The sequence below is a fragment of the Podarcis bocagei genome, assembly GCF_964188305.1.
Source record: "Podarcis bocagei genome assembly, chromosome: 7".
Lineage (NCBI taxonomy): Eukaryota > Metazoa > Chordata > Lepidosauria > Squamata > Lacertidae > Podarcis > Podarcis bocagei.
Window position 1 is genome coordinate 54,451,680 of NC_138132.1, and position 27,953 is coordinate 54,479,632.

The following is a 27,953-nucleotide window of genomic DNA, read 5'->3' on the forward strand; positions in this document are numbered from 1 at the left end:
ATTCTTTATTTTTTGACAGCCAGCTGAGTAGAGAGCCAGTGTAGGTGTTATGAGTTTGGATTGGATTTTGGATTTGATATCCCGCTTTATCACTACCCGAAGGAGTCTCAAAGCGGCTAACATTCTCCTTTCCCTTCCTCTCCCACAACAAACACTCTGTGAGGTGAGTGGAGCTGAGACTTCAGAGAGGTGTGACTAGCCCAAGGTCACCCAGCAGCTGCATGTGGAGGAGCAGGGAATCGAACCCAGTTCTCCAGATTATGAGTCCACTGCTCTTAACCACTATACCACACTGGCTCTCACTGGTTGTTAAGCTGTCAGAACAGCTGCATGGAAACCCAGGTTTAAATCCCCTCTCAGCCATGATGTTCACAGGCTGACCTTGAGGCAGGTAATTACCACAGCTTATCGTACCTCACAAGGCTGTTGTGTGTACATTGCCTTGGGCTCCCACTAAATTCAGTGAGGCTATCTTGGGACTTTTACAGGCTTGCCCTATATATGCTCAGATCCAACCCTACGTCTAATTTGGCTCTTTTAATCTCAGCTTTTTGAGCCACTTGGAGACCAAGGTATTTGCAAGAAAATTATTGTAGGACGCTCTGGGAATAGATTGTGTCATTTCATTCCGTTTTATCTAGTATTGCTTAATTGGTTTAGTGCTTGTTTTGATTTTGCAGCTCTTTTTAGATTCATTTTCAGAAGGATGGCAACAAAAGCAGGGAATTTATTCCAGTCTGTATCTATATTACATATGAACCTCTAAAAATACAAATGAGTGTTTTTAAATGGTTTTAATGTTTCTGATTGCTTTTATCTATGAAGCTGTGCAAATTTTATTGTTTTAATGTGAAATCACTTCGAGATTATATTATGAGAAAGGAGTCATAAATGGCACGTGTGTGTGTGTGTGAATGACTGCACATTAAACTGTATTAAAGAAATTATTTAATTTAATTGTAATTAAATAAAGTTGCATTCCCATCCTTCCTGAATTTGGGGATGATTTCTCCAGGGATGAAGCCTGGCCTAGAGAAGCTGGCTTTGGAAGTGAGGCTGAGCCCCCGGATTCTAATGAAGCCCCGTTGCAGCAATTAATTACAATCACGGCAAAGGTCACAGGTCAAAAACTTCCCAGGAGAAAACATGAAAAAACAGGAGCAGAGGAGGCACGTTTTATGCACTGCGCAAGCGCAACGAGGAATCCGGGCCTTTCCAGGAGCGCTGCCCATCACCCCTCACTTCAAGTTTCTATTCGACAGCTGCCATTTGCGGGGCATTTCCGATTGAGAGCAAAACAAAACAAAACGAGATGCCCTGTATGCTCCGCAGCTCCCGCGCTGTTACTTCTGCTCCCCCCCCCCGGCATTTTCGATTAATGGGAGAACAGGAAAAGAGGCTTGCTTTCATGACTTCCAGAGTCGCTTCAGTGCCCTAATTTTTTCTACTCTTCTTTCTCTTGTCCCCTTTGGAACCCATCACTCTACGCATGCGCAGAGCCATATTTCCTCCCCACCCCTCAGGGGCTGGGCCTAAGCCGCGCGACGAGGCGCCTGCGCAGTGCGCCGGGCTGGCTTCCCAAGCTCGCGCTCGCCCTGTTCCCTTCATAGCAGCGGCAGCGGCCGTTACACACACGGCCTGCCAACCTCCCTTCGGCGGGCCGCGAGCGGAGGGGCTCCTCTCTCCCCGGGATGGGCCGGGCCTTGGAATGCGAGGCTGCTGCCGCTGCCGCCGCCGCCCTCATCACCCTGGGTTATCGTCGGCAAAGCCCTGAAGGAACCGAAGCGACGGTGAGTCTGTGAGGGAGGGGCAGGGAGAAAGAGAGATAAGCAAGCCACGCCCTTGTTCTAAGCCACGCCTATTCGGGTGTCCTCACGCCTCCGTTATCCCAAGCCACGCCCTTTTCGACCCCTCCTTCCTCTTTAGACCACGCCTACCAAGCATGTCACCAGTTCTCCCCCCCCCCCATGTTCCTCTGCCCCACAAACTGTACCTCCCCCCAACCGGGCTTCTCTCATGGCTGTGTGAAGTAGATTTGGTTTATTTATTTGGAATATTTATTTATTTGGCCTGTGCTGCCATCGCTAAAGCGACCCCATGGAGGGGAATGCAATCAAAACTAAAACTATATCGAACAAATAGCAATTTAAACTTGCAGCCAGCGTAGGCAGAGGAACACCACAACACCCAGCGTCAGTGCTCATTCCCAACAAAGGCCAGGGCAGACAAGGTAAGGCCTTTGGGTGGTGCCAATCAAGAGTTCACACTACCAGTATTTCAGAAAAGAAGTTTATTAACGTGGTGCCACCACTGGGAAGGCCCACACCTGTGCTGCCATATAGCACATTTAAGCTGGAGCAGCCTTCCCCAAGCTGGCATCCTCCAGATGTTGAGCTTTTAGCTCCCATCCCTTACCATTGACCACACTGATTGGAACTGACAGTGTTGGTGTTCAGCAACATTTAGTAGTCACCATCTTGGGGAAAGTGGTGAGAGGTGGTTTGTGATGAGCTCCTTTGAGAAACAGTGGGGTCAGTGTTGTGTAATGGTCAGTGTTAGACTAGGACCTAGGAAATCAGCCATGAAGCTCATTGGGTGACCTTAGGCCACCTCACAGAGTTGTGGGGATTAAATGAGGAGGTGGAGAACCATATACGCCACCTTGAGAGCATTGGAGAAAAGATGTGATAGAAATGCAATAAATATAATAAAACAGATGTTTAAAATATATACTAAAATAAGTACAGTGGTACCTCCGGTTACAAACTTAATTTGTTCCGGTGGTCCGTTCTTAACCCGAAACTGTTCTTAGCCTAAGGCGTGCATTCACTAACGGGGCTACCCACTGCCAGCGTGCGACTTCCGCTTGCATCCCAGGGCAAGTTCACTACCAGGAGACCTACTTCCGAGTTAACAGAGCTCGTTACCCGAAGTGTTCGTAAGGAGAATGGTACGTAACCCAAGGTTCCACTGTACTTAATTAGTTTGCTTGACTATTTATGCTTATTTACCTACGGTAAATCACACTTTTCTGCCAAGGTACGCTTGGTTCTCTTTACCATTCTTATCCTCACTAACCCTTGAGGTAGGTGAGGCTGAGGTCATGACTGGCACTTGTTGAGCTGTATTTCTGAATGGGAAGTTGAACCTGGGTCTCTCCAGTCCTAAACCAACAGCTCTAACACCTTTTCTCTCTTCCAGCTAGTTAATTGTAAACCCCTCCCAGTCTTATTTGTGCATTTGAAAACGACATCTACTTGACCACACTTTTCATCGCCATCTGACAACTGATAGCCTGTATTTCACCCCCACCCCTACAAACTATCATGGATAAAATCAGCCGTTACTGCCTTCTACTCTTCAATACTTTGTTACTTTGTGTTTCTCACACTTTTCGACCCTATCCCATCTTTGTAGCCCTATCCTGTACTTGGAGGTATTCCCACTTAGTGTGCACGAGATTGCAGCCCTTGGAGAACTGTTCCACCCCACAGCAAAAGCTGTACCATGCTTCATCTAGGGCTCACTGAGCATATGGTTGCCTGAACTGTGTTGCCTTAGGGGGGATGCACTTGACTGAATGTTCCCCCCCCTCTCTCTCTCTCTATATATATATATATTTAAAAATCCATCCACATAGAAAACTAGGAAATCAGGAACCCTGCTGTCTCCCTGACATAATTGCTTTTTTTTTTAAGCACAGGATTTGATGGTTTACTTTCAAGTCACCACTTACAGGCTGATGTGGTGTAGGCTAGACACTGGCTTGCCATCTCTATGAGAAATTGGTCCTGGTTTCCCTGTTGATCAGGATTTTCCCATCATGCTGTTATCTTTGTTCTTGTCTCAGCACAGTTTAATACAGAGGCTTACATTTTTCCTCCTGGCATAAAGGTGAAATCTTCAACCATTAGCATTCATTTTCCAGGACTGCCAGTGACCTAGTCCTGTAAATGAGAATAAGTTTTCTCCTTCTTTTCCAGCCATGGCTTTGTGTTCCTCCATGATTGTAGGACCAAGTTTGAGAGAAAATGTTTTTAATCAGCCCAGTGTCTGGGATAATTGGCTTTCTGTTCTGATATGTCTGCTAAAAAAAATTCATTCACCTTGTACAGAAAAACTCACATTGAGAGCCAGATGCTGATGCTTTTGTTGGCTGCTGTCTTTGCAGCAAAGAAATCAAGGAACATTGTCATTGATTTAATTCATTATCCTTGGCTTTAAGAGACACTGCTCATTAGGTTTCTTTATATTGAGTCAGACCAATGGTCCATCTACACCAGCATTCTCTACTGTGGCTAGCATTGGCTTTCAAGAGTCTCTGGTAGAGAGATAATATTTCCATCTCAGCAGTCTTTGGTTCCCCTCACTCCTTTTTTTCCTTTTCTTTGACAAGGGATTGAACTAGGTAGGACATACTGCCAGGAAACTGCATGTACTCCACCTAACTCCTCAATTGGCTCCCCACCACCATCACTGCTCAATACAACCTCTCTCTTTAAGGTCCTCACATTTCAGATGATTTAAGCAAATTGTAAAACAAGTAAGAACCTGAAACTTTGTTAATCGTTTTGGAATAGGCACACACAACTTGTGTTGTTGTTTCTTTGATTTCTTACCTGCCCTTTACCATGCGATCCCAGGGCAAGTTACAGCATTATAAAAATACAATATTAAAGCAGTTTAAAGCCAATCACAGTCACCAAAGTTGAGAGAGGGTCCCTATTGTACTACAAGAATTTGAAGTCCCTGCTGTATCTCTGTGCAGCTTTTAGGATCATAAGAAGCTGCCTTACACTGTGTCATACCATTGGTCCACCTAGCAGGAAGTTCTGTGTTAAAGTGGGTCCACTCCTACCTGCAGAGTTGCTACAAGGAAGTAGTACTAGCAGATTGTCGCTTGGCTCTGTGGTTTTTGGACTACGGGTCCCACAAGGGCCCTTTTCGTCTCGTTGCTATTTTAATATTTGTATAAAACTGTTGGGAGCTGTCATCTGGGAATTTGGAATACTCTTTAAGAAAATTATGGACACATTTGCCACCCTAGGCTCCTTTGGGAGGAAGGATGTGATATAAATTCAATAAGTAAATAATAGCTCAATATTGTATACAGTGAGAGGCAGAAACACACCAAGGTTCCAGCCAGGGGGTCTCTCCAGTTCTACCTGGAGATGCCAGGAATTGAACCTGGGACCTTCTGCATGCAAAGCAGGTGCTGCGCCACTGAGCAGTGGTATTGTGATATTGTTACCTATTATTCAAATATGATTCTAGTCCTTTTGGTTGTTGGGAGTCTGAAAACACGATGGCAGTGAAACAAAATCATGATAGTTTCCCCATGCATATTTGTCGTTACCGTGCAGTGCAGTAGGACACTTTGTTGAAATGTTTTGCCGAAAACCAAATGGTGTAAAGCAGTCTACCTGGTACAATAAGGATCTTTACATGTATAATTTATTAGAAGAGAACAGCCTTTGGCTTCTTATTTTGCTTACCGAAAACTGACTTGGGTGACATAATTTGTTCTTGAATTTTTAACGTGATGAATGTGAGCATGATGAATTTTTGTGGGGAAGGGAACCTTCGTCAGTAAAGTTCGTTAACCAGAAATAGGAGTCAGTAGTTTAGTAAGTAGTTGTGATAAGTGCTGTTTCTTGGACTTTGATGTCAAATACTTTAGCTGTGTACCTGCGTACTTCCAAGCTCTCTAGTGTTTTAATAAAGGTGTCGGTAGCAGTACTCGAGACAAATCATGTGAAGCAGCTCTATGTGGAACTGAGTTAGACTATTGGTCCATCTAGCTGAATTGTTTCTCTTCTGATTGGACTGATTGGACTGATCCTTCAGGGTTTCGGGCAGAGGTTATTTCAAGCACTTGGTCCTGAAGTCCTTTTAACTGGAGAAGGCAGTGACTGTACCTGCATGCAAAGTGGGCACTTCGTTACTGAAAGGTATGGTCCTTCTCTACTGGATTAAGCAATCCAGTAACTGGCATGCAAAAGAATAGGTAGATTTTTGTATGTACTTGGAAAACTCTTCAAAAGAAAGTGGTTGGATGTGTATACAATTCAATGGAACATACATCACACTGCTTCGTATTAATGTCATAAGCATTGAGAAAGCTCCAGAAGACTGCCTTTCAAAACCTGGATTGGGTTTTTGTGTGTGTGTGTGTGTGTAACTGTAATGGGGGGGTAGTGTGTGTGGGCTTGCTTGTGTAATCCTAACCAAAGCCAGGGTTCAGTAAATCTCAACTATGTAGGAAGAAGGACTAGTTTCAGATTTGTGTGTCTGTTCCTATCTTGCCATTTGTAAACTTCAGGCCCTTCTAGGTGTGTCTGTGTCCAACTCTCAAATTGTGACTGCTCTCAACCAGCCTGTTGCTGAATACGTGGGTCTGCCCTCCTCACAAGCAGAGTGGAGATGGCTGGGCTCTGTGACATCACGGTTTCACACAGCATGGCTGAGCCTTGCTGCTGAAGGAGCTATGGACTTGTGACTGGCCCTCAAGGTTGAACAGGGTCTGCCCGCTTTCCATGATGGGATGACATCATGCAGCACCGTGTGGGTCGGGCAGCGCCTGCGAGGCCTGCAGAATTCCCAAGCCCCTTCACCCTTTCAGCTAGAACAGTTCACCTTACTTACATGTAAGTAAGTAAAGTCATCTTAAAGGACTGATTATGGATCACGCAGGGGGTGGAAGGAGTTGGTGCAAGACACAAGGATATACAAACTGTGAAGGTCAGAGACTTGGGAGATACAAAAAGTGAAAGGTAGCCTAGCATAATTGAAAATAATTCCCTGACTTTCCTAACGTACAGCTGGCCGTGTACAAAGGCAGCTTCCAGGAAAAATATCTTACTTCAAGATCATTTTGCGTATCCAATTGCAGAAAATCTACCATTAGCTAGAGTAGAGCAACTGTGACCTTGAGCATGGAATACTTGGACAAAATAATCAAGAGGGGGTTAATTGGGCACTTATAGGTAGATTGAGTCTCCTGCAGCTGCTGCTTTCCTGCAGAAGGGCTTCCCCTGGGCTGCAGACCTGTATAATGAAAGACTGGCTGGCCTTCCTTCTGAGAGAGGAGATGCTGACTCTGTAGTTAGCAGAGCCAGTTTGCTGTGAGATTTTCATTTTTCGTTTTTGAAACCATGCCTTAACTGTGTGTGACAGCTTTGCTTACATTGTCAATGCGGATATTCTCGCTAATATTGTCACTGGTGCCCACGTTTAGGGCCCTGTAGATTTTTCTTTTCTGCCAACAGAAATCTTTTTGGGAGAAGGGGGAGCTAATCTGACTGCAGAGACAGAATTTTTCCCAATTGAATTCATGGTCATGAAACCTCAAGCACTGTGTCTGGGGACGTGTTCATACTTGAAATAATAGGTGAAGGTGCCTCTATATATGATGCTGCAATGTCCATACAGTGGTACCTTGGTTCTCAAACTTTATCCATTCCAGAAGTCCGTTCCAAAACCAAGGCACGCTTTCCCATAGAAAGTAATGCAAAATTTATTAATCTGTTCCAGACTTTAGAAACAACCCCTAAAATAGCAATTTAACATGAATTTTACTATCTAACAAGACAGTTGATCCATAAAATGCAAGCAATAAACAATGTACTACATTCACACAATCAGTAGCTGAACTAGGTTCCACATAGTCACAAAAACAAAACAAAAAAGCTGCAAAAACAGAAATGTAAAATAAATAGCAAAAACAGACAGACCTCAGCATAACACTCAAAATGGAAGTGTGGCACTCAAATCGGAAGCGTAGCACTCAAAACAGAGCATGTTCAGCTTCCAAAAAAAGTTCGCAAACCAGAACACTTACTTCCGGGTTTGCAGTGTTTGGGTTCCAAGCTGTTTGATTACCAAGGCGTTTGAGAACCAAGGTACCACTGGACACTGGTTTACTGTCTCAGGTAGTCTACAATATTCCATTCTATTCCCCACCTACCTGCTTTTCTGTTCTCTCCCTCCCCAAATCATTAGTCAGCATTCTGTGACCACTGAGTGTGGCCAGTGCTCAGTGGTTTGTTTTGGGATCCCGCTTTTTTTGTTATTGTTTTTAACTTCAGCAAATTCTGATTGTTCCACAAACTTGCTGTTACCTCTCCTGTGAGTGTGTGCTGTTTTGGCTATGCAAGTTCTGTCACCTACCTCTGAACTTCATAAATGGAGGGAATGATATCCCACCTTTCAGTTTGCTAAAATTTCCAAGGCAAGTTCCCAGTTAAGGTTTACGTAAAAATAAACATAATTAAGACCTTCCCCAAAGCATTGCCTGTATAAATAGCAAAGGGGCAGCATAAATAGACAGCAAAATATAGACACACAAAAATCCACTCAGAAGTAGTAAAATTAAATCATAATTCAGTAAAAGAAAAAAAGAAAAACAAATGGCAGATAACATCATTATTAACTGGCACCTAAAGCTTCATGATGTTGGTGTCAAGTAAGCATCCCTAGGGAGGGAGTTCAGCTATGGAGGAAGAGACAATGCCCAGATATTTGGAGAAGGACTTCCGATGAAGTTTATCATGGCTGGACTAGTTCATGTAAGAGCAGATGGCTTCTTAGGTATCCAGGTTCCAAGTCTTTACTGACCTTAAAAGTCAACACCAGCATTTTAAAATTGTGCCCAGAATGAAACTACAAGATACAATCCAAGTCAGTAATTTAGCAACCATGTTGTGCTCTAGGTAGAAGTTCTTAGATATATAGTCTTCTACAGCACATATTGGTGTTTCCCAGTTGTGAAATCTCTTGCTGGAAGAACATGGAGGTGAAGAGATCAGACAGCTGGACAGCAGCGTGGAGCAGCTGGGCAGGGCAAATGGTTTGAGTCTGAGATTTCCTGAACAGCTGATGGTAGATAATGCCTATCATTAACATTATCCTCTCATCAGAAAAATGAAAAGCCAAAGCCCCTCCCCCCACTTTTTTCCTAGAGATTCAGTGTTTATCCAAGGGCAGAGGAGAAAAGCGGCCTTTTTAACTTGATAAGTGAATCAGAGGTCAGAATGGAAGTTTTCCTCCACGTTAGTGCAGGTTTTTGGCTTCTACAGATGTGTTGTAATTCCATCACAGAAGACACCTCATGCTTTGTTATAACCTTGCTGCTGTGCTTGTAACTAATGAGTGGCTTTATTATGTCTGTGCAGGTTACATCAACTATGACTACATGCATCTTAGAAGCCCAAAGGAACAGCAAGATGTCAGACTAACACTCACACTCCTTGTCAGGTATGTGTTCATTCTGGATTTATTGCCCAGCCTGTCCCCAGAGGCTCAAGGTGGGTTGCAAATAGAAATACAAATGTTTAGATGCTGTTAAGTCCCTAATGGTGAGCCTGTAGCCCAGAATAAGCTTTCTTCAGATTTGTAAAAATAGAGCAATAGGCGTAAGTATGATGCCTTGGAACAAGCTACAACAGCTCACCTTAAAATGCCAAAGCAGGGAGGCTCCTCCACTCTTCAAGCAACTTGTGTGTAGCGGCTCAGCAAGCAGAAGTGGCATTTGTCTTTGTTATTTCAAATGCTGTATTTGCCAGACCAAAAAAAAAAAAAAAAAAGGCGAGGGGAGGGCCATAGCTGAGTGGTAAATCGCCAGCTTTGCATGCAGAATGTCCTAGGTTCCGTCTCCAGGTGGGGCTGCGAAAAACTCCCTGTCAGCATAGACAAGACTGAGCAAGGTGGACCAATGGTCTGACTCAGTATAATGTTCCTATGAACTGGCGGCACCCCTGGATTGGCATAGCAACCTGCCACACATAAATGGCAGATCATTTGTATGTGTTCATTAGGTCTTTGTCTTCAAGGCAGATAAACTTTCAGCATGCTTCCATTCAAAGTTCATGCTGTTCCTGGGACGTTACCTTAATAGGCCTTTTTGTACTTGCATCCTGATCGGAGTAAGTTGAGCAATTTATGCAGCTACCTCAAATTTCATCCTATTGCAGCTTCCCTCCCCCTCCGCAGTTCAACTTGCTTATTTGCTCAACAGGCTTTAGTGACTTAAAGCAGCATGTTGCACAGAGGTGATGTGCTGTAATGCGACTGAGGCTGAAGTCTCTACTTCAAATCTTGCTTCCCCTCTAAGTGTTCCTGGACTACAACTTCCATTGTTTGTGAATACCTTTTGACAAGGGGTGGGGTTTGCCTTATATGGTTCAGAAACACCAAAAGTTCTTCTTATGATCAAATTGGATGGTGTAAGCTTAATGTTTGGAAGAGAATCAGTAATGACAAAATTGGTAAGCAGGCGCTTTAAACTACATTGAAGCTGACTTGCTATAGGGAAGGGGACCTAGCATAAGCTGGAAAGCGGTGAGGCATCTGCTCAGATATCACAAATCAATGCAGTGCTTTCAGGTTGCTCTCCAACATGGTCCTTAATAGCAGTGAATCAATAGGGATTTCAGTGATGAAAGTGCTTCTAGGGTTTCATGCTATTTCTGGCACTTTTGGGGTTATGCTGCAATCTGGTCATAATACTTTGATTTTCTATATAGATAGTTGGAGGCTCTCTGGGGCCTCCTTTCTGTTCCTGGTGCGATGAGGCAATGAGCAAATAAATGAAGCTCATTATAGTTCCACTCCAGACACCAAGTGCAGATCAGTGAACACCTAGTCCCACCAACAAAACAAAAACCCTCCATCTGCTGGGAGAGAGCATTATTGCAAAATGAAACCAATAGGGTAGCTAAAAAGTCGGAATGTTATTTAGTATTTAAAGATGCTGAGCTGTATCCAAGTAAAGTAGTATTAATGGGTCTAACATTGGATATAACCCTCAATTTTATTTTTTAAGTAAATGATACTGTTTCTCTTTCAAAAATATGCCAAATTTAAAAGGAACAATGTTAATGCATGCACTTGACATTATTGTGAGCATCTATCAAAATTACTCTTATTTACAACATGCCATCCGTCGTCATGGTGCTTTACTAAGTACAAAGACATGGCACTCACTCTCATTTCACTGAAGTCACATAGAAGATAGCAGCACATTTTGCCCCATTTCTTTCTAGAAGGGCTAGAGACTATCTATCTATCTCTCTATATATCTATATATCTATCTATTTATTTATGGCTGCGTTTATATCACACCTTTATATATACAGTGGTACCTCTGGTTACGTACTTAATTCGTTCCGGAGGTCTGTCCTTAACCTGAAGCACCACTTTAGCTAACGGGGCCTCCTGCTGCCGCTGCGCCACTGGAGCACGATTTCTGTTCTCATCCTGAAGCAAAGTTCTTAACCCGAGGTACTATTTCTGGGTTAGCGGGGTCTGTAACCTGAAGCGTATGTAACCTGAAGTGTATGTAACCCGAGGTACCACTGTATAGGGGATTTGGTCTCCCAGGTGCTCATTTGACACTGGGGTACCTGCCCAGGGTCACTAATTAAAGCTTTTGTTTGTGCCACGGTACCCACAAGCACGGGGCTGGCAGTTTCTGACAAGGAAGATAGCTGCAGAAGAGGAAAGGAGGAATTGAAAGCATGTGTATACAGTGGAATAATATTTCAGCAGCACAATGTTAGATTTGGTAATGTTATGAGAACTATAGGGATGCACCAAAGAACATGTGGCTTTTCAAGGAAGGATTTGAAGAAAGTAAGACAAATGAGCTCCAAGTTGTGTTCTTGGAGGAAGTTTCAGTCTTTAGACTGGGAGCCAGGAGATGGCACCCTTTTCTCACCAGTTCATATGGGTGATTTTATAACTTTTATTTTATGTCCTCCAACAATCTGAACTCTGCAAGGTGTTCTGTTTCCAAATTATGAATAGTTATGATTCAACAATAACCAAACAGCATAGGCATTTTTCATCTCATAGTTTTCCCACTTAAGACCTGTAATGTTTTGAACATCTGATCATATACAAGTTTATTAATAAGTTCCACTTGGTTCAGTAGGTGTAAAGGTAAAGGTAAAGGTACCCCTGCCCGTACGGGCCAGTCTTGACAGACTCTGGGGTTGTGCGCTCATCTCACTCTAGAGGCCGGGAGCCAGCACTGTCCGCAGACACTTCCGGGTCACGTGGCCAGCGTGACGAAGCTGCTCTGGTGAGCCAGCACCAGCGCAGCACACAGAAATGCCGTTTACCTTCCCGCTAGTAAGCGGTCCCTATTTATCTACTTGCACCCGGGGGTGCTTTCGAACTGCTAGGTTGGCAGGCGCTGGGACCGAGCAACAGGAGCGCACCCCGCCGCAGGGATTCGAACCGCCGACCATGCAATCGGCAAGTCCTAGGCGCTGAGGTTTAACCCACAGTGCCACCCGCGTCCCTAATTCAGTAGGTGTTATTTTCACATAAATGTGCATATTCTACAGGAAGGCAGTCTCACTTAATATCCATGCATATGTGTGCAGAAGACTAAAGATACCATATTTTTCGGCCCATAGGGCACACCGGCCCATAGGGCACACCTAGTTTTTTGGGGGGGAAATAAAGGGGGGGGAATTATTTTTTTTCCCCCAGGCGCGGGGCTGGGGAGGGGGAAGCCCGAGCTTCCCCCGACCCCAGCCCCCAGAACAGGCAGCTTTCCACAAGCCGTGGGAGAGCTGCATGAAGCCCGAAGCCTGGGGGCGCTGAGCTCAGCGCACCCCGAGGCTTCGGGGTGCAGGCAGCTCTCCAAAAGCGGATAGCTTCCTGAAGCCTGCATTCGCCCCATAGGACGCACACACATTTCCCCTTCATTTTTGGAGGGGAAAAAGTGTGTCCTATAGGGCGGAAAATACGGTAAATTTATCTCTTGTCTGTGTTGTGGACTGCAGCTCCCTTCAGCACGAGCCAGGCCTGATGATGTTTTGCTCTATGGAAGTTGGGAGTCCAAGACATCTGGAGGATTCCACCTCAGCTACCTTCGTATAAACAGTACTTCGCTAAATGGACCACTGGTTTGATTCTGTGTAGGACTGTAGTCTCTATAAGGCAGCTTCCTACATTTGTAGGTTGTAAAACAACTCAGCTTAGTTGCAACCAATTTGCTTCACAACAGGAATCAGTGAATACAACACTTGTTCACAAAATATATCAATTTTAAAATGGGGAAACTTAATTTAAAGACAGTGATTTAAATAAATTTACTATTTTTAACTGATTTTAAATTGACTTGATTTAGATCGTTCTATCCTGGGAATGAGTATAAAAGTCAGTGTGTAAAAATAAGGTGTTCTCGTGGAAAGCAGATTTATTTCATAAGGCTGGAACCTATTTCACCACTTAACCACTTTTGAATGAACAGAATGTGTGGGCAGCAGAAAGAGCATCTGTTCCCAAGATTAAATTGCTAGCTGAAAGTGCAAAGCACAACCCCATCCAGAGATCTTGCTGCTGCAGTGTGTTGAGTAGCCTCTGCCGTGTTTCTTTTCTTTTCTTTTTTCGTTGAGTCATTGTATAAATTGAGACATACATATTTTTTGCTGTGTGTGTGCTTTAGCTATTGTCTCTGCTTTAGCAATTGCCTCTGCTTGCCAGCACCATATGGGATCAATTGTTTGATCTCCCTGCTATTCCGTCTGCACAGAAGTGTATATTTTTGGTTTGTGATGTGAACATAACCATTTACGTGATTTCCAAATGTCCAGAACCCCTGGTCATTAGGCATGCTGGATGAGGCTGATGGGAATTAGTAGTTCAGCAGCATATAGAGAGCTGGAATGTTTCCATCCCTGCTTCACAACAACCCTGAAAGGTACCCAAGTCTGATAAGCCTCAAATTGCAGAGATTAAGATCAAGAGTGGCTTGCCTTAGGCCATCTAATCTATGGTGGAATGAAAATCACATTGGGTTTCCTGCCTCATTTAATCTCTTTGCCACCTTGCTGTACCAATTGTAGTGTGCTCTCATCATATGCTAACTGTCCTGCCTAAATTACTTGTGGTGGCGGGGGGCAGAATCCTTTTTGGGGGGGCCCTGGGATCAAAAAAATGATGCTGGTTCTCAGGGAAATGTTAATATGAGCCTCAGTTGAATTCAGTAGATCCTGCTTCAGAGTAAACATTAATTAGCTAGAGCAGTTAAGGCCATTTCTTCATACTTTTAAATGAGACTTAGAATTAACTGTTGTAAGTGAGGAATCTGTCCTGGATGTAATATAAACTATTTTTAACTCTGTACAAACGTATAAATGTTTTCCCTCAGTGAATTAAAAACCTATCTTGCATAGGCTTCATTTTCTTGTCTTATGTGAATGTTGTAAAGAGCATTCACGTAATGTTAGTCACATGAGCCAGTTGTACTCCTTTCCTATTTGGGGAATTCCAAATGCCTACAACTTACAGTCATCTCCCACCTCTTTGAAAATGACTAAGCCTGCTTCTCCTTCTTGTTAAAGGCAGAGATGAGGGAGGGAGAATGTCTACAGCACAATATCTTCATTGCTCCTCTCCCTCTATGGAGCTGCATGCTCCATTTGAATGTAGTACCATAATCATAAACATGCTTCCTCTGAAGGAAATCCCATGTGATCCATTGAGGCTTACTCCCTAGTACGTGAGCTGGTGATTGCAGCTGAAGACTCCTTAGTGGGGTTAATGGTTGGGGTAGCAAACATTTGGTTTGCTGTTGCCACCAATTTCAGACAGTGGTTGTAGAAGTAAAGTGATCGTGGGGAAGGGAGTGCACAACAGCAACAAAATGAGCAAAAATTAGAGCCTGGAAGGGATGAGGATAATAATAAGGGACAAGGATGCACAGAGAAAAAAGGGGTGACATGGAGTACAAAGTGATTTGGGGGTGAGGAAGAGAAAAAATAAGTACCTATGAAGTGGGGGTGCTGAGAAATCTGCAGATAGAGATGTAAAAAGGCAGCAATTTCCATTCATCACAGTCGGCACTGTTTCCATTCCGCTGCAGTTTAGTTTCCACCATATACAGTGTTATTTGTGTTCTGCTGCTGTTTAACATAAGTTAAATAACTATTTACTTAAGGTATGTAACTTACATTCATTTCAGTCTAAAGGAAATGTCAAAACAATGGTTTAAAAAGTCACTTGCAGACTCAAAGAAAACAACAGTGATGTCTTTGCTTGATTAATTTATGCTCCTGACCACAGATGAACCTTTAACTGCAGCAATCTCTGCTTCCACTTGCTTTTCTGTTTTTGGCTTAATTCCTTCACCCTACTCATGAGTGATGGAAAAGAGGGATAATGGATGGAGTGCAGAAAGAGAAAAAATGGTGTGCTGTGAAATGCAGAAAATACCACAGGTTTGGGATTAGAATAGATGAGAATACATACAGAGAACTCTGAAGGAGGGACAAAAACAAAAACTTCAGTTAATTTTTTTAACAAAATGCTTTCCTGCAGTTGACATAAGAATTCAGAGTTCGTAAAAATATATAACTGGCCCTTGAAGTGGTGTGAGATGTATCTTACTGGGTTGTGCATGTTCTTACAACCACAACAAATTGTCTGCTAGAGAGAAGTGGGAGGTGCAAAATATACAGGTAACTGACAGAAGATTTGCACTTTCTCTTGCTAAAGTACTGTTCCTTGAACAAAATTGTTATGGTGAGGTAACCTCTACCATCAGACCTGCTTCTGTCCCATGGTAATAGAACCTGACATCTGCTGTCAAAACGCCTTGGTTCATGGCTGCCCTCTTATTATTTTTCTGCAGGGCCAGTCCAGAAAATCATGCAGTCATCTGGGCACAGGTTCCGCGACGTCGAGCATCACCCGCTGCTTGCCGAAAATGACAGCTATGATTCATCGTCGTCGGAGTCTGACATGGCCGACCGGGTCTGGTTCATCCGTGACGGCTGTGGGATGGTCTGTGCGGTGATGACTTGGCTTCTCGTTATCTATGCGGATTTTGTAGTGACATTTGTCATGCTGCTGCCTTCCAAAGACTTTTGGTACTCCCTCATCAATGGGGTCCTTTTCAACTGCTTGGCAGTGCTCGCCTTGTCCTCGCACCTGAGAACAATGCTGACTGATCCCGTGAGTAGACATGTTCCTCACAGTTGGGTTTAACCATTTTGTGTGCATGGAACAGTGATACACAGGGAATCTTTTCTGGGCAGAACTTTTGGCACTTGCATAGCACCACAAACGTGTTTGGGAACAAACAAAACCTACAGTCAAATTAAAATGCCCCAAACAGGAAACACAACTAGCATTATACACTTCATGCTTGAACAGTCAACACTTCTTACTGTGTGTGAAGCCTTTCCTAGTAATTTATTCTATTGGCATGCACTTGTGGATTGCCTACCACAGGGTTGGGAAATCTTTTTATGCTAAGGACTGTGCTCCTTTAGGGATAATCTTTTGAGGACCACATACTGCTAAAGCCAAAATCAGGCAGGGCCATACCCATTGTCATACTCAGGTTTAGGAGCAAGAGTATACTTTAATTCAAATCATCAATCCCTTTTGGTGAATGTTCTCTCAACCCCCTGGGCTCCTATTTGCCTTATCAGGTTTCCAGATCTGGAATTCCAGTACCTCAAGCAATCTTCTAACCACTGGTATTCTGCTACTGCCATCTAGACAATAATACCTCTGACCAACTTTGTCACAGCCTTGATGGCTTGGCCAAATATGAGGTGTTTGAATGAACAAATATTTATTAAAAGCAGTCATTAATAGGTATGATTTGCTTTCAACAATAGCATTAGAAATTTCATAGCATGTGCTTATAACTCTTTTCCTAATACAAATACAAATCCTAATCCTATCCCGCCCACTCTGCCCCCTGCTCCTCAGCACCCACACCAACCACCCTTCTCGAGACCGCAACTGTATTTTTCTGTATACACACACACTGTCATACTCCACCCTCAGCCAATCGGGACACAACACACCACACCATTCTGTCCCATTCTCACTCGTGCCCCCTTGCACTCATCTTACCTTACAACTTACAAATATCTCCCTAAATAACATTTTACTATATATCTCTTTAATATCAAACCTGTACAAGTCAGTTACAGTGACAAATACCACAGCCAACTCATCTTTATGTTACACGATTTCCCCTCTTTTTTCATTTATCTTACACACACACACACACCCTCTTCCTCTTCCTCTTTGCACTTCTTTCCACACTGAAAATCAGCCCTACACAATAACTAGAAAGAAAAGCTTCCATTGACCCCAGTGGAAGCTTTTGGTTCTAAACTCAGTTGCTACACAGGAGGGCTTTTGGGAGGGTGGGGTCATGTCAGGCAGAGTTTAACCTTACTCTTCAGCTGCCACCCCTTTAGAATTTCCAAGCACAGTAATTGGGATTAGAGAAAAAGCTCCCATTAGCACCAATGGAAGCTTTCCCAACTAAATCTAATTTATTTATCAGAGGGTGAGATCTTGGACAGGAGACTATGGGCTGGTTCCAAAGAAACCAGCAGTTCCCCATTCCAGGCTCAGTGTTGAGAATGGTAGGAGTATCCATATAGAAGTTAAAAACACACTGCGCATGCAGAAGGTCCCAGACTTATTTCCCATACCTCCAGTTAAATGAAACATGGGTAGCAGGACTAGGGAAAACCTTGAAGAGTCACCACCAGTCAGAGTGGCCAGTACAGTGGTACCTCGCAAGACAAATGCCTCGCAAGACAAAAAACTTGCTAGACGAAAGGGTTTTTTGAGCTGCTTCGCAAGACGATTTTCCCTATGGGCTTGCTTCGCAAGACGGAAACGTCTTGCAAGTTTGTTTCCTTTTTCTTAACACCGCTATTACAGTTGCGACTTGACTTCGAGGAGCAACTCATAGAACGCGGTGTGGTAGCCTTTTTTGAGGTTTTTAAAGACTTTGGTTATTTTTGAAGCTTTTCCAAAACCTTCCCGACACCGCGCTTCGCAAGACGAAAAAAATCGCAAGAGGACAAAACTCGCGGAACGAATTAATTTCGTCTTGCGAGGCACCACTGTATAGTATTTTTGTACACCACTTAAGAGATTTCATAATAAGTCATTTAGAAAGGCTTTTAAATACAGAGCCAGTTACATTGAGTTAAACCACAGTCAGTGAACTGCAGGTTCACTGACCGAAGGGCAGTTAGGAGGCTCACCTTAAATGACATGAGGGGAAATTGAAGGGCAAGAATAGGTCAGCTGCCCCCATTAGCCTCCTCTTTGACACATATCATGCTCAACCTTGCCTCTAGACTGCTGCATCTGCTTTGTTATCATGTAAGAATTCCCCATCCCTATAGCCTCACCCTCTGCAGTTCTCCCTAGCTACCACACTGAAACTTGGGGCAGTACTCCCTCCAGGCCCTAGTGCCTGCTTGTTTCTTTTAATTGTCCATTACTGTTAAGACCTATGCTTCAGTAACTGCTATCAGTTTTGTGTTGCTGCCTTTCTCTCTCTTTCATGGAAAGCGGCCTTTAGAGTTGAGAGAGGTGATTTGCACATGCACGCGCACCCCACAGAACTTTGTGCTTGAAAATAAGAAAACCGTCCAGTTGCGCATAGAATACATATGCACTCCTCTGGCTTGGATCACAGTGAACATTCAGTTGCCAAAGCTTAAACCATCATGAATAGTCAAGTGGGAAATTGTAGCCAGAAATCAAAGAAATTGCTCCAGTGTCTGCCCCATTATGGTCTTGCTACCAGAAAACCCTTAATACATCTTCCTTCCTACAGACCTTCCTCATGGACATAGTGTGTTTTTCCTTGGTGTATTCCCAAGATTAAATCTTACATGTCTATAATATCACTTGCTAAAGAAATGGAGGAATAGGATCCTTTTTTATCTACCTAAACTAGGATTGTAAATCATAATACAAGCACGTTTTTGTCTGAACATGATCCTGCTCAGTTTGGTAGCTTATTGAGAAGGCCCAGTGTATGAGGAAATATGGCAGTTTCTCTCTAACTTTCTAAAATGTTATTTCTATGTATATAGGCTCCGTATTGAGGGCAGTTAGTCCTTACCACCAAAGATCTCCCAGATCCTTGTCCCATCTTGTTACTCTGCCCTCCTGTCCTGGTACACGTTTACTTGCAACCACCTTGCTCTGCCACCTCATCTGCCCAAATGTTTCCAGGTCCTCTAAATTACTCTGCCTTCCTTTCTGCTGAGAACTCCCTCAAAAACGTGGTGGTGCCCTGTTTCTTTCTATCCAAATCCCTGCTTGGAATATACCTTTTGCATGAAACTTGTGGACCTCAGCCCCTATAGAAGTAACATTAAAGTTGCTCTCAGCTGTGCCTTCAGGTTGCCTTTTAGATCACTCTCGAAAACTCCACTGGGACTCTTCAGATATATACCAGTAACTGGGCCTTGTCTTCCTTTCCATCTGTAATGCCTTAGGGGGCTGTTCCAAAAGGAAATGCCACAAAAGAGTACATGGAGAGTTTGCAGTTGAAACCAGGCGAAGTAATCTACAAGTGTCCAAAGTGCTGCAGCATTAAACCGGAACGTGCCCACCATTGCAGGTATGTCCCATTGCTGCTTCTGTACTGTTCTCAGCCTGGAATCCAAGGCCCAAACTATAAGTGATATTAAAAACGTCTTTGCATATTGCAATTATGCAGGTGGAAGGAAGTTGACCCCTTTCCTCCTTTCCACAGCCCCAATGAAAATCATCCTCCTCCACCACTTTCCCTCCTGGGGAAAATAGTAAGGCAATTTTCCCTGTGACTTCAGCTCTTGGGGAAATGAGTTAGCCTCACGGTCTCTGCAGAATACTTCCAATAAGGATTGAAGCTGTGGTTTGTTTGTTTTTTTAAAAAAAAATCTCATAAACAATGGCAGTCTCGGTGTAATATATAGTTTGACTCTTGCGTGGCTTCTCAGACCTCAGAGATGCCTCTTTCAGCACATTTCCCTAAAAGCATTCTTTGCTTTCATGTGTGTTCTATTTGCAGCTTTCTCGGAACAGAGCATTGCTGTGTGACTTTTAAGTTGCCTGCAATTCACTATAGCTTGTGCAAAAGTGACAGATAAGGTCAATTCTTTCAAGATTCCTTTCAGATTCCCTTTTGTCTGAACAAGCTAAGCAGGAGCATGGAGGGTTGTTGTTCTCCACAAGTTGCCTGCAGCTGCTTCCCCACTTTGTCCCACCATCTCTTTGTGCCTCGCTCTTCTAAGCATTAAGTTGAATGCTTAAAAGCTTTCTGTGGCTTTGTGATAGCAAAGCATTTGAATCTGGCCATTCCTGGAAGATCTGGCAGAGCTCATCTGCACTAAAAATTGCTAGCTTTAGAAAATGTAGTGCTTGAGAGCCTTCATCTCAAGGTAAGGGAAGGTGCCAGCACTCCATGTAGAATGAAATGTGGAACTGTGCAATGTTGTTATATATTGAAAATTATTATAATTAGTAGCATTAGTATTGTTGGTGGGGCAAGGAACAAAATGTATATACTCACCTTCAAACCTGAGTGCTGCTCAGAGAGCCACCCATCCAGTCGTACCCTCCTCCATTATGCCACCCCAATTTTTCTTTTCCAGCTAATACTCAATATTCCAAGACTTCTAAGTATATTCAGTTTTCATTGAACTGTTTTTATTGGGGAGGGAGCAAGGTGTGCCCCCTGAGGTGTGTTTGTGTGTATTTTAATCACGTTTATTCACTTTGACATGCAGAAAACAAACAATATTAAGTCACACAATGTTTGAATGTCCTACAGCATCTGTTAATGTAGAGCGGCTGCATTGAACGAGCTGCAGTTTGAAATCATCCTCCATTTGGCCTCCTGTACCACGCATGCCAGCGTCTTAGATTTCCAGAGAGATGGCCTCTTTGCAGTCACCAAGGGCAAAATATCCGTAACACATACCACAGCATAACTTTCAGTGTTTTTCCCCCTCCTTCCACTAGCATTTGCAAGCGATGCATTCGGAAGATGGATCATCACTGCCCCTGGGTCAATAACTGTGTGGGGGAAAGAAACCAGAGGTTTTTTGTGCTGTTTACTGTGAGTAGGGTTATTTATTTATTTAGTTGTTTAGTGTTTGTTTGTTTGTTTGTTTGTTTGTTTGTTTGTTGCCAATGTAAAACTGTCCCTGGCTATCCTAATTTGGGGGTTGAATCTTCAAGTTGGAACCTCTACACTCAGAGACACAGTGTGCTTCTGAATATCAGTTGATGGGGCAGATGCCAAAACTGCAGGAGAGAGCTGTTGACTTCATGGCTTTCTGGATCCGTCTGACTAGTTGTTGTTGGGAAACATTGATGGGCTAGATCACAGATAGTCAGCGTGTAGATCCCCAGCCTTCAGTGCCCAGCCTTCATGGCCGTTGGTTTGAGATGGGGGGCAACTCCCATCTCTTGCGGGGGCGCAATTAGTGCTAGCACCGTCCATTAAGAGTTTGGGTGTAATCTTCGACACCTCCCTTTCCATGGAGGCACAGATTGCAGCTAAAACAAAGGCGGCATTTTTTCATCTCCGCCAAGCTAAGCAGTTGGCTCCTTACCTCTCTCGCTCTGACCTAGCCACTGTGATCCACGTGATGGTCACCTCCAGACTTGATTATTGTAACTCACTCTACGTAGGGCTGCCGTTGAGACTGACCCAGAAACTCCAGTGGGTGCAGAATGCCGCGGCGAGACTCCTTACAGTGTCCTCGCCACGGGATCACATTCACCCGGTGCTATACCAGCTGCACTGGCTTCCGGTGGAGTACAGGATCAGGTTTAAGGTGCTGGTTTTAACCTTTAAAGCCCTATACGGCCTAGGACCCTCGTACCTACGGGACCGCCTCTCCTGGTATGTCCCATGGAGGACCTTACGGTCTTCAAACAAAAACATATTGGAGGTCCTGGGCCACAGGGAGGTTAGGCTGGCCTCAACCAGAGCCAGGGCTTTTTCGGCTGTGGCCCCGATCTGGTGGAATGCTCTGTCACAAGTGAGTAGGGCCCTGCGGGACTTGACATCTTTCTGCAGGGCCTGCAAGACAGAGCTGTTCCACCAGGCCTTTGGCCAAGGCACAGTCTGACCCCCTCCTTTGGTAATCCTCACAGAACTCCAGCCCAATGGTTGCCATTAATTTGATTTTGAATTGATTTTAAGATGAATTGATTTTAGAATGCTGTGTTACTTTTATTGTTGTTAGCCACTCTGAGCCCGGCTTCAGCTGGGGAGGGCGGGATATAAATCATCATCATCATCATCATGGGGGTTGCAGTCCAACAACATCTGGGTGGAGGCATGGTGGGAAAGGTTTGCTATCCCTGTGCTAGATGAAACCTTGAGCTAATGCAGCAAATTCTCTGCCCACCTGCCCCGTCTCAAAAAAAGAGAATTTTGAAAGCACTGCACAGTCTAGCATAGTCCTCTTACAAGTTGTAAAAGAATTTAAATATTGACTGCCTGCCTAATGGTTGCATGGTTTTCAGAGCTGATTTGCAAATCTTTTTTCTCACTTCCAGATGTACATAGCTCTAATTTCAGCTCATGCTCTCATCCTGTGTGGGTTTCAGTTCTTCTCCTGCGTCAGAGGACAGTGGATTGGTAAGCACACACTTCAGTTGCTTTTGTAATATGGCGTTTTACTTATTTATTTTGGTATATCTAAATCACTTTTCTACCAGAGTATCCAAGTGCCACAAAAGAAACTACCATGTAAAAATCAAACAATTGAAAAGTTAACAGCATTATCTAAAAAATAATAATCAACAGAGTTGTTTTTTAAAGCAGATAAACCTCAAGAACCACTAAAACAGTAAAAACAGCAGAACAGTCATTCAAACACCTTGGTTAATAAAGAAAAGCTTTCACTCACCACATAAGTATTATTTTAAAAAATGCCTCCCAGATTTGTTTGGGGATTGTACAGTGGTACCTCGGAAGTAAAATGGAATCCGTTCCAGAAGTCTATTCGACTTCCAAAACGTTTGGAAACCAAGGCACGGCTTCCAATTGGATGCAGCTCCTGCAGCCAATCAGAAACCACGTCGGACAGTCGGGTTCTAAAGAACGTTCGCAAACCGGAACATTCATTTCCGGGTATGCGGCGTTCAGGAGCCAGAACGTTCAAGTCGCAAGGCATTTGTCAACCAAGACTGTATAGAAGCCACCACTGAAAAGTTCTTCCCTGGCAACCATCCTCCTTACCTCCGAAGATGGGGGTACCTTGAGAAGGACCTCTGAAGGGGTCAGACAGATCCATAGGGGAGAAGGCAGTCCTCTGGCAGCTCAGGGTGTATAGGGCTTTCAAGATTAAAAACAGCCCTTTGATATTTTGGCCTAAAAAGCTGGTCACCCATGTAAATCTATGATTGAGAAGCCCTGCAGTATTTGCTAAGGTGGTTTTTGCCATTTCCATCACAAAGATGAACAGGCATCATCCTTCCTTATTAAGGAAGTCATTGGAGCTTGACAATGGTGGGACACATTCCAATAGACCGTGCCTTTTAACTTTGCTTTTAAAATAATTGCCTTTTTAAATTGTGCATGTGGGCGCGGGTCATGCATTCCTACCTAGCATGGTGAATCAGTGATGAGGGAGGCCTGCGTATATTGTGTTTTATACTTTGCCATATAAATACAGCTGGGTATTTTGATCTGTAAAAATTCTGGTGGCACCTGAGCCTGAAGCACCTGGAAGGCGCTTTCAATTTGAGCACATGGTGTCCCACTACAGTGGCAGCTCCATACAGGAACAAACTCCCATTCTACATGTCACTGGCCCCTTGTAGGCCAACAGTCTGGCTACTGATGTGTATGCATGTGATCCTCCTAACTTCCTGTTACATTCTCAGATTTGCTAATCCTTTTGAAGTTAACTCTTGTTGGCGTGCTTGTTGCGGTTTGTTTTTTCATTGAAGCTCATCCGCTCTCTTTCAGAATGCAGTGACTTTTCACCACCTGTGACTGTGATCCTGTTGATCTTCTTGTGCCTTGAGGGTTTTCTGTTTCTGACGTTTACCGCAGTAATGTTCGGCACCCAGATCCACTCGATATGCAACGATGAAACGGTCAGAATTGAGGGTTTTTCTTGGGGTCTGGTTTCAGGACTGGATAGGGATTTGAACCTGCTTCTCCTATGACCTTGTTCTGCCCCTTTCCATATCCTCTGTTGAGACAGATGTTCAGTCTTGGCTAGAGTTTAGCGTGCTTTCCAAATTTCTTAACATCAATTTTTATCATATTTACTTGCAGGAGATTGAAAGACTGAAGAGTGAGAAGCCTACATGGGAACGGAGGTTGCGCTGGGAAGGAATGAAATCTGTCTTTGGGGGCCAGCCTTCTCTGCTATGGATAAATCCGTTTGCTGGATTTCGAATCAGACGGCTTATGCTAAGAGCCAAGAAAGGAGGTCCTGAGTTTTCTGTTTGAGTCTGTATAATCATGCTGGAACTCACAAAAAGTAGTATATTGTATTTATTGGGCACCAGGAAAAAAGAAAAAAGCTGCCCACAAGTTACCTGTGACCAATGAAGATTTGACACACATGAAACATTTTGCTTGTAGCAAGCAGAATTTTATACATTTATAGTCACAGACATCTCATTAACTCTCAGAAGTGTAAACTGGATACTACCACACATGGCTTTCAAGCAAGATGACAAAACAATCAGAAACAACCAAGAAAAGTGGACAGTCACACTATGAAGCCAAAATATTGTCTTTACTACTGTAACTTATTATTTTAGAGGACTAATTATGCATTTATTTTTGTCAAACCCCTTTTATTTGATATGTGTCTTTTTTTTTTTTTAAGGAGTTGACCTCTGCTGTTTTTATATGACTTTGTGGCAAGGCACAGTTGTCAATCATGTTATTATACAAGTACAAATGCTGGAAATCATGAGCCAAAAGAAACCATTTTTGACCTGATAGTTTTTAGGCAATGCTCAGCCCCATTATGTAACTTTTCTGTTTGTCCCCAAAGACTCCCTCAGCTGTACTTCTGCATGTGGGTATCTGAACAGGTCTGTAATCCATTACCTTGTAGCCAAAACATACAAGGCCACTCAGTGTCCAAAATTTCCATAGGCTCAGAAAAGTATTCCTTTTTTGGGATTCAGTTTTAAGTGGTAAGTGTGCGGAAATCATATTGCAGGGTTTTGTTCTACCCTGAGGTATTTACACCAATTTCCTGTTCATTATAATTTCTAAGGGAACTCATCATTGGGTGCATTGAAGGATTACTTTTTGTCCTTCCAAAAGGGGGCGGGAGTGGAACCATAAACTTCTGGTGGCATGAAAAAATGCATATTGGAAGTCTCTTAATTGAACCAACAGCTTCAATTGCTTCTTGCATTTCATTATATAAATTTGTCAGAATGCAAGCCAGGCCTCTCAAAAGCTATGGGTAAGACCTAGTGAACTTGCACATAGGGGGTGGGAAGATGTAAGCTGCAATAGATCTGAAGAACAGGCATGTCTTTAAACATGCTGGCCTGCAGCCAGATTCTAAACATGCTCTGTGGAAGTCAGACTTGCTGGTTCCAGATGGCCTTAATTGCTGAGTTTACTAATGCAACATTGTGCATGCACTGCTGACACATAACACCAGTTTTCATGTTCATTGCAGTGGGAGAGGCGCCTCCTGATTCCACAAAGGGATTCTTGTAGTGGCATTGTCCTGTTAAAGCTATTGGCACTACTCTTGTGAGAGCGCTGAGTACTCGTCAGCACTCCTACACAAATATGGGGCTCTCTTGATGTATCTTGAATGCATTTGGGAATGTTGCCAATTGTTCAGATAGTCTCCTTGCAGCCATGCCAACCGTGTGACTCATAGCTACACTTGCTTACCATTGTCGGCAAAGAAGATGGGCAGATTTCTTCAGAAACAAGTGCAGTACTTGACTGTGATGATTCCATGTAATGATTTTATTTTTTTTAATCCTTGGCAGCAAAAGGAAATACAGCATGCTACCATATTCCAAACAAAATCACTTCTGAACTGGAGAAATCAATGGTATCAAACCAGCTTTTACCATCCCTTGTAGAGTGAAACCACTACATGGTCTGAATGTGCTGTTACATCTGCAAGTAATGAAACATTGTCTGAAGGGAATGATATATGTGCTCAGTAACAGAAGCTAATCCTCCCCCCCCCCAATTTCTTTTAATGCCATTTAAACAAGAGACTTCACATCTTGAGCATGCATATATAGAAAGGAGAAATGTTTTTTGAGGGGGCGGGGGAAGCCTTTCAAAATTGAAACCTGCCTTTAAACATATCGAGACTGAGCTTTTGCTTAGCCGTTGGTATCACAGTACCAGCATGCTCAAGAATCTGGAGGCTGGCACACCCCACAGATGACAGAGTATGCATGTGCCTGGGAAGCTGGGACTTTGCTGATATTACCCCAGCACTTCCCACTGCTGAAAAGAAGTGGCTTAGAGAGTGGATTGCGACTTCTGTTATTACAAAAGCAAGCAAACAGCAAGCAAACTTCTGTCTCATGCAGAATTCCCTCTTCTGAATGACTTGTAGGCTATAAGTTTAGTGTGAGTTTTCCAGTAGGATCTTTAATTCCTGGAGGTTCACTCGCCTATGTCTCTGTGCAGCGTCTTAACTATAATGACCTGAATTGTGTTTTATAGCAGGATGGCAATGATGCCCAAGCGTGTGTTCCCATGAAGGGGGCTTCCTGCATGACCATTTTGGTCTTTGGCATTAAATGAAAACTGTGTGATCTGGAGGAATAGAAGTACGGGAGGAGAAACAAGAGATACAACGGAAGGGTCTGTTTCATACTGCATACCAGTTCATTGACCCTCCTAATGTAGGTGATGAATTTGTTACAGGCTCCCCCTCTTCAAACACACATAGTGTAAGCTGTGGGGCAAGCACACTGTACATACATCCATGTAAACAATTCTCCCTTGGAGCAGGGGAATTGGGCCTCCATCAGGAGAGGCTTCTTACAAAATCACAGTATTTATATGGTGATGAAGGGGTCCTATTTGCTCTCCCACCATGCAGGGCATAAACTGGAACCATGGTGATGTGTGCACTACCTGCTATACAGAAAAATGGGCTCATGGCAGGCGGGCGGTGACTTGTAGCGAAGCCAGGCACACACAGCTGGTGAACTAAGCAACCTGTAAGAATCAAAAAATGCTCAGACAATGCCTCAAGGGATCTTTGCAGTCCATTCTCAGCCCATGAACAAAAGCCTGCAGTTTGTTCTTATGTACATATTCACAGTTCCGTCAAGTCTGTGCATGTATTACTAGGGAGGCAGAACTTGCAAGCAGATAAATAACATTAGATTTGGATCACCAAAGCAAGGGGTAAAAATGCAGCAAGCCCAGGAAGATCTTGCCCATTTCCATTTTGTACCTTCACCTAGTTTGGGAATTGGTTATATCTGCTTTAACACAAGACTTCATACATACACTTTGATGGACTGTATACTGCTGGAACTCAGCAAATCCCTTTTAAAGCAGCTGAACCTGTGTGTGACTTAGCAAGTGTGTGTGCGTGTGTGTATGAAAATGGAGTTTCTTGGCTTTTCGAATCCTTGTTCTGTTGTAATTTTTTTAATGTAAAATAAAGTAACTAATTGAGGGCTTTGTGTTGGATATTTAATTTCATTTTTATATATTGACAGCAGAGCTCATGTTTTGCGTGATTAGAAGTCTGGGCATCCTTTTTGAATTTGGGAAGAATACCTAAAGACTTTCAGGAACTCTGAAACCAAACAGAGGAGGCAATAGAGGGACAGATGGCCTAATGTCTTTTTTCCCCTGTGCATTTGTCTTTTAAGAACTTCCTTGCCTTCAAGTACTATGTCCTCCTGACATTTTTTTCAGTTGTTCAAAGAAAGGAAATAACTGTTAACATATGCTTTGGTTAAGCCTGGTATCTGGTTGTATTAGGACTATAGGAAGGTACCTTACACTGAGCCAGAGCATTGGTCCATCTAGCTCACAGACTGGCTGGGAAAAACTCTTTCCAGTTTTTCAGTTGTGGGTCTCTCCCAGCCCTACATGGAGATGCCAGAGATTGAACATGGGACCTTCTGGGTGCAAAGTAAATACCACTGAGCTCCGACCCATCTCCTGT

The 27,953-nt window shown here is 43.5% G+C and overlaps 1 protein-coding gene across 3 annotated transcripts; it reads left to right on the top strand.

Moving 5' to 3' along the window:
• Positions 1–1,560: 1,560 nt before the first annotated feature.
• On the top strand, positions 1,561–27,455 carry ZDHHC7 (zDHHC palmitoyltransferase 7). 3 transcript variants are annotated; one of them, XM_081201275.1, is made up of 8 exons: positions 1,561–1,790; positions 9,174–9,255; positions 15,647–15,969; positions 19,293–19,417; positions 20,803–20,899; positions 22,354–22,435; positions 23,771–23,901; positions 24,086–27,455. In XM_081201275.1, the coding sequence occupies exons 3-8, from the start codon at positions 15,664–15,666 to the stop codon at positions 24,260–24,262; spliced, it is 918 nt and encodes a 305-aa protein (XP_081057401.1). In that variant the 5' UTR covers positions 1,561–1,790; positions 9,174–9,255; positions 15,647–15,663; the 3' UTR covers positions 24,263–27,455. The 3 variants fall into 3 exon arrangements, with proteins under 3 accessions (XP_081057401.1, XP_081057402.1, XP_081057400.1); XM_081201276.1 differs by lacking the exon at positions 1,561–1,790 and adding an exon at positions 6,472–6,651; XM_081201274.1 differs by lacking the exon at positions 1,561–1,790 and adding an exon at positions 6,472–6,647.
• Positions 27,456–27,953: the final 498 nt, after the last annotated feature.

Excerpts from the sequence above, each read along its gene's own strand:
- ZDHHC7 (XM_081201275.1), top strand. The coding sequence starts at position 15,664 with ATGCAGTCATCTGGGCACAGGTTCCGCGACGTCGAGCATCACCCGCTG. Across the intron at positions 15,970-19,292 it reads GAACAATGCTGACTGATCCC|GGGGCTGTTCCAAAAGGAAA; the intron begins GTGAGTAGACAT and ends GTAATGCCTTAG. Across the intron at positions 19,418-20,802 it reads GAACGTGCCCACCATTGCAG|CATTTGCAAGCGATGCATTC; the intron begins GTATGTCCCATT and ends TCCTTCCACTAG.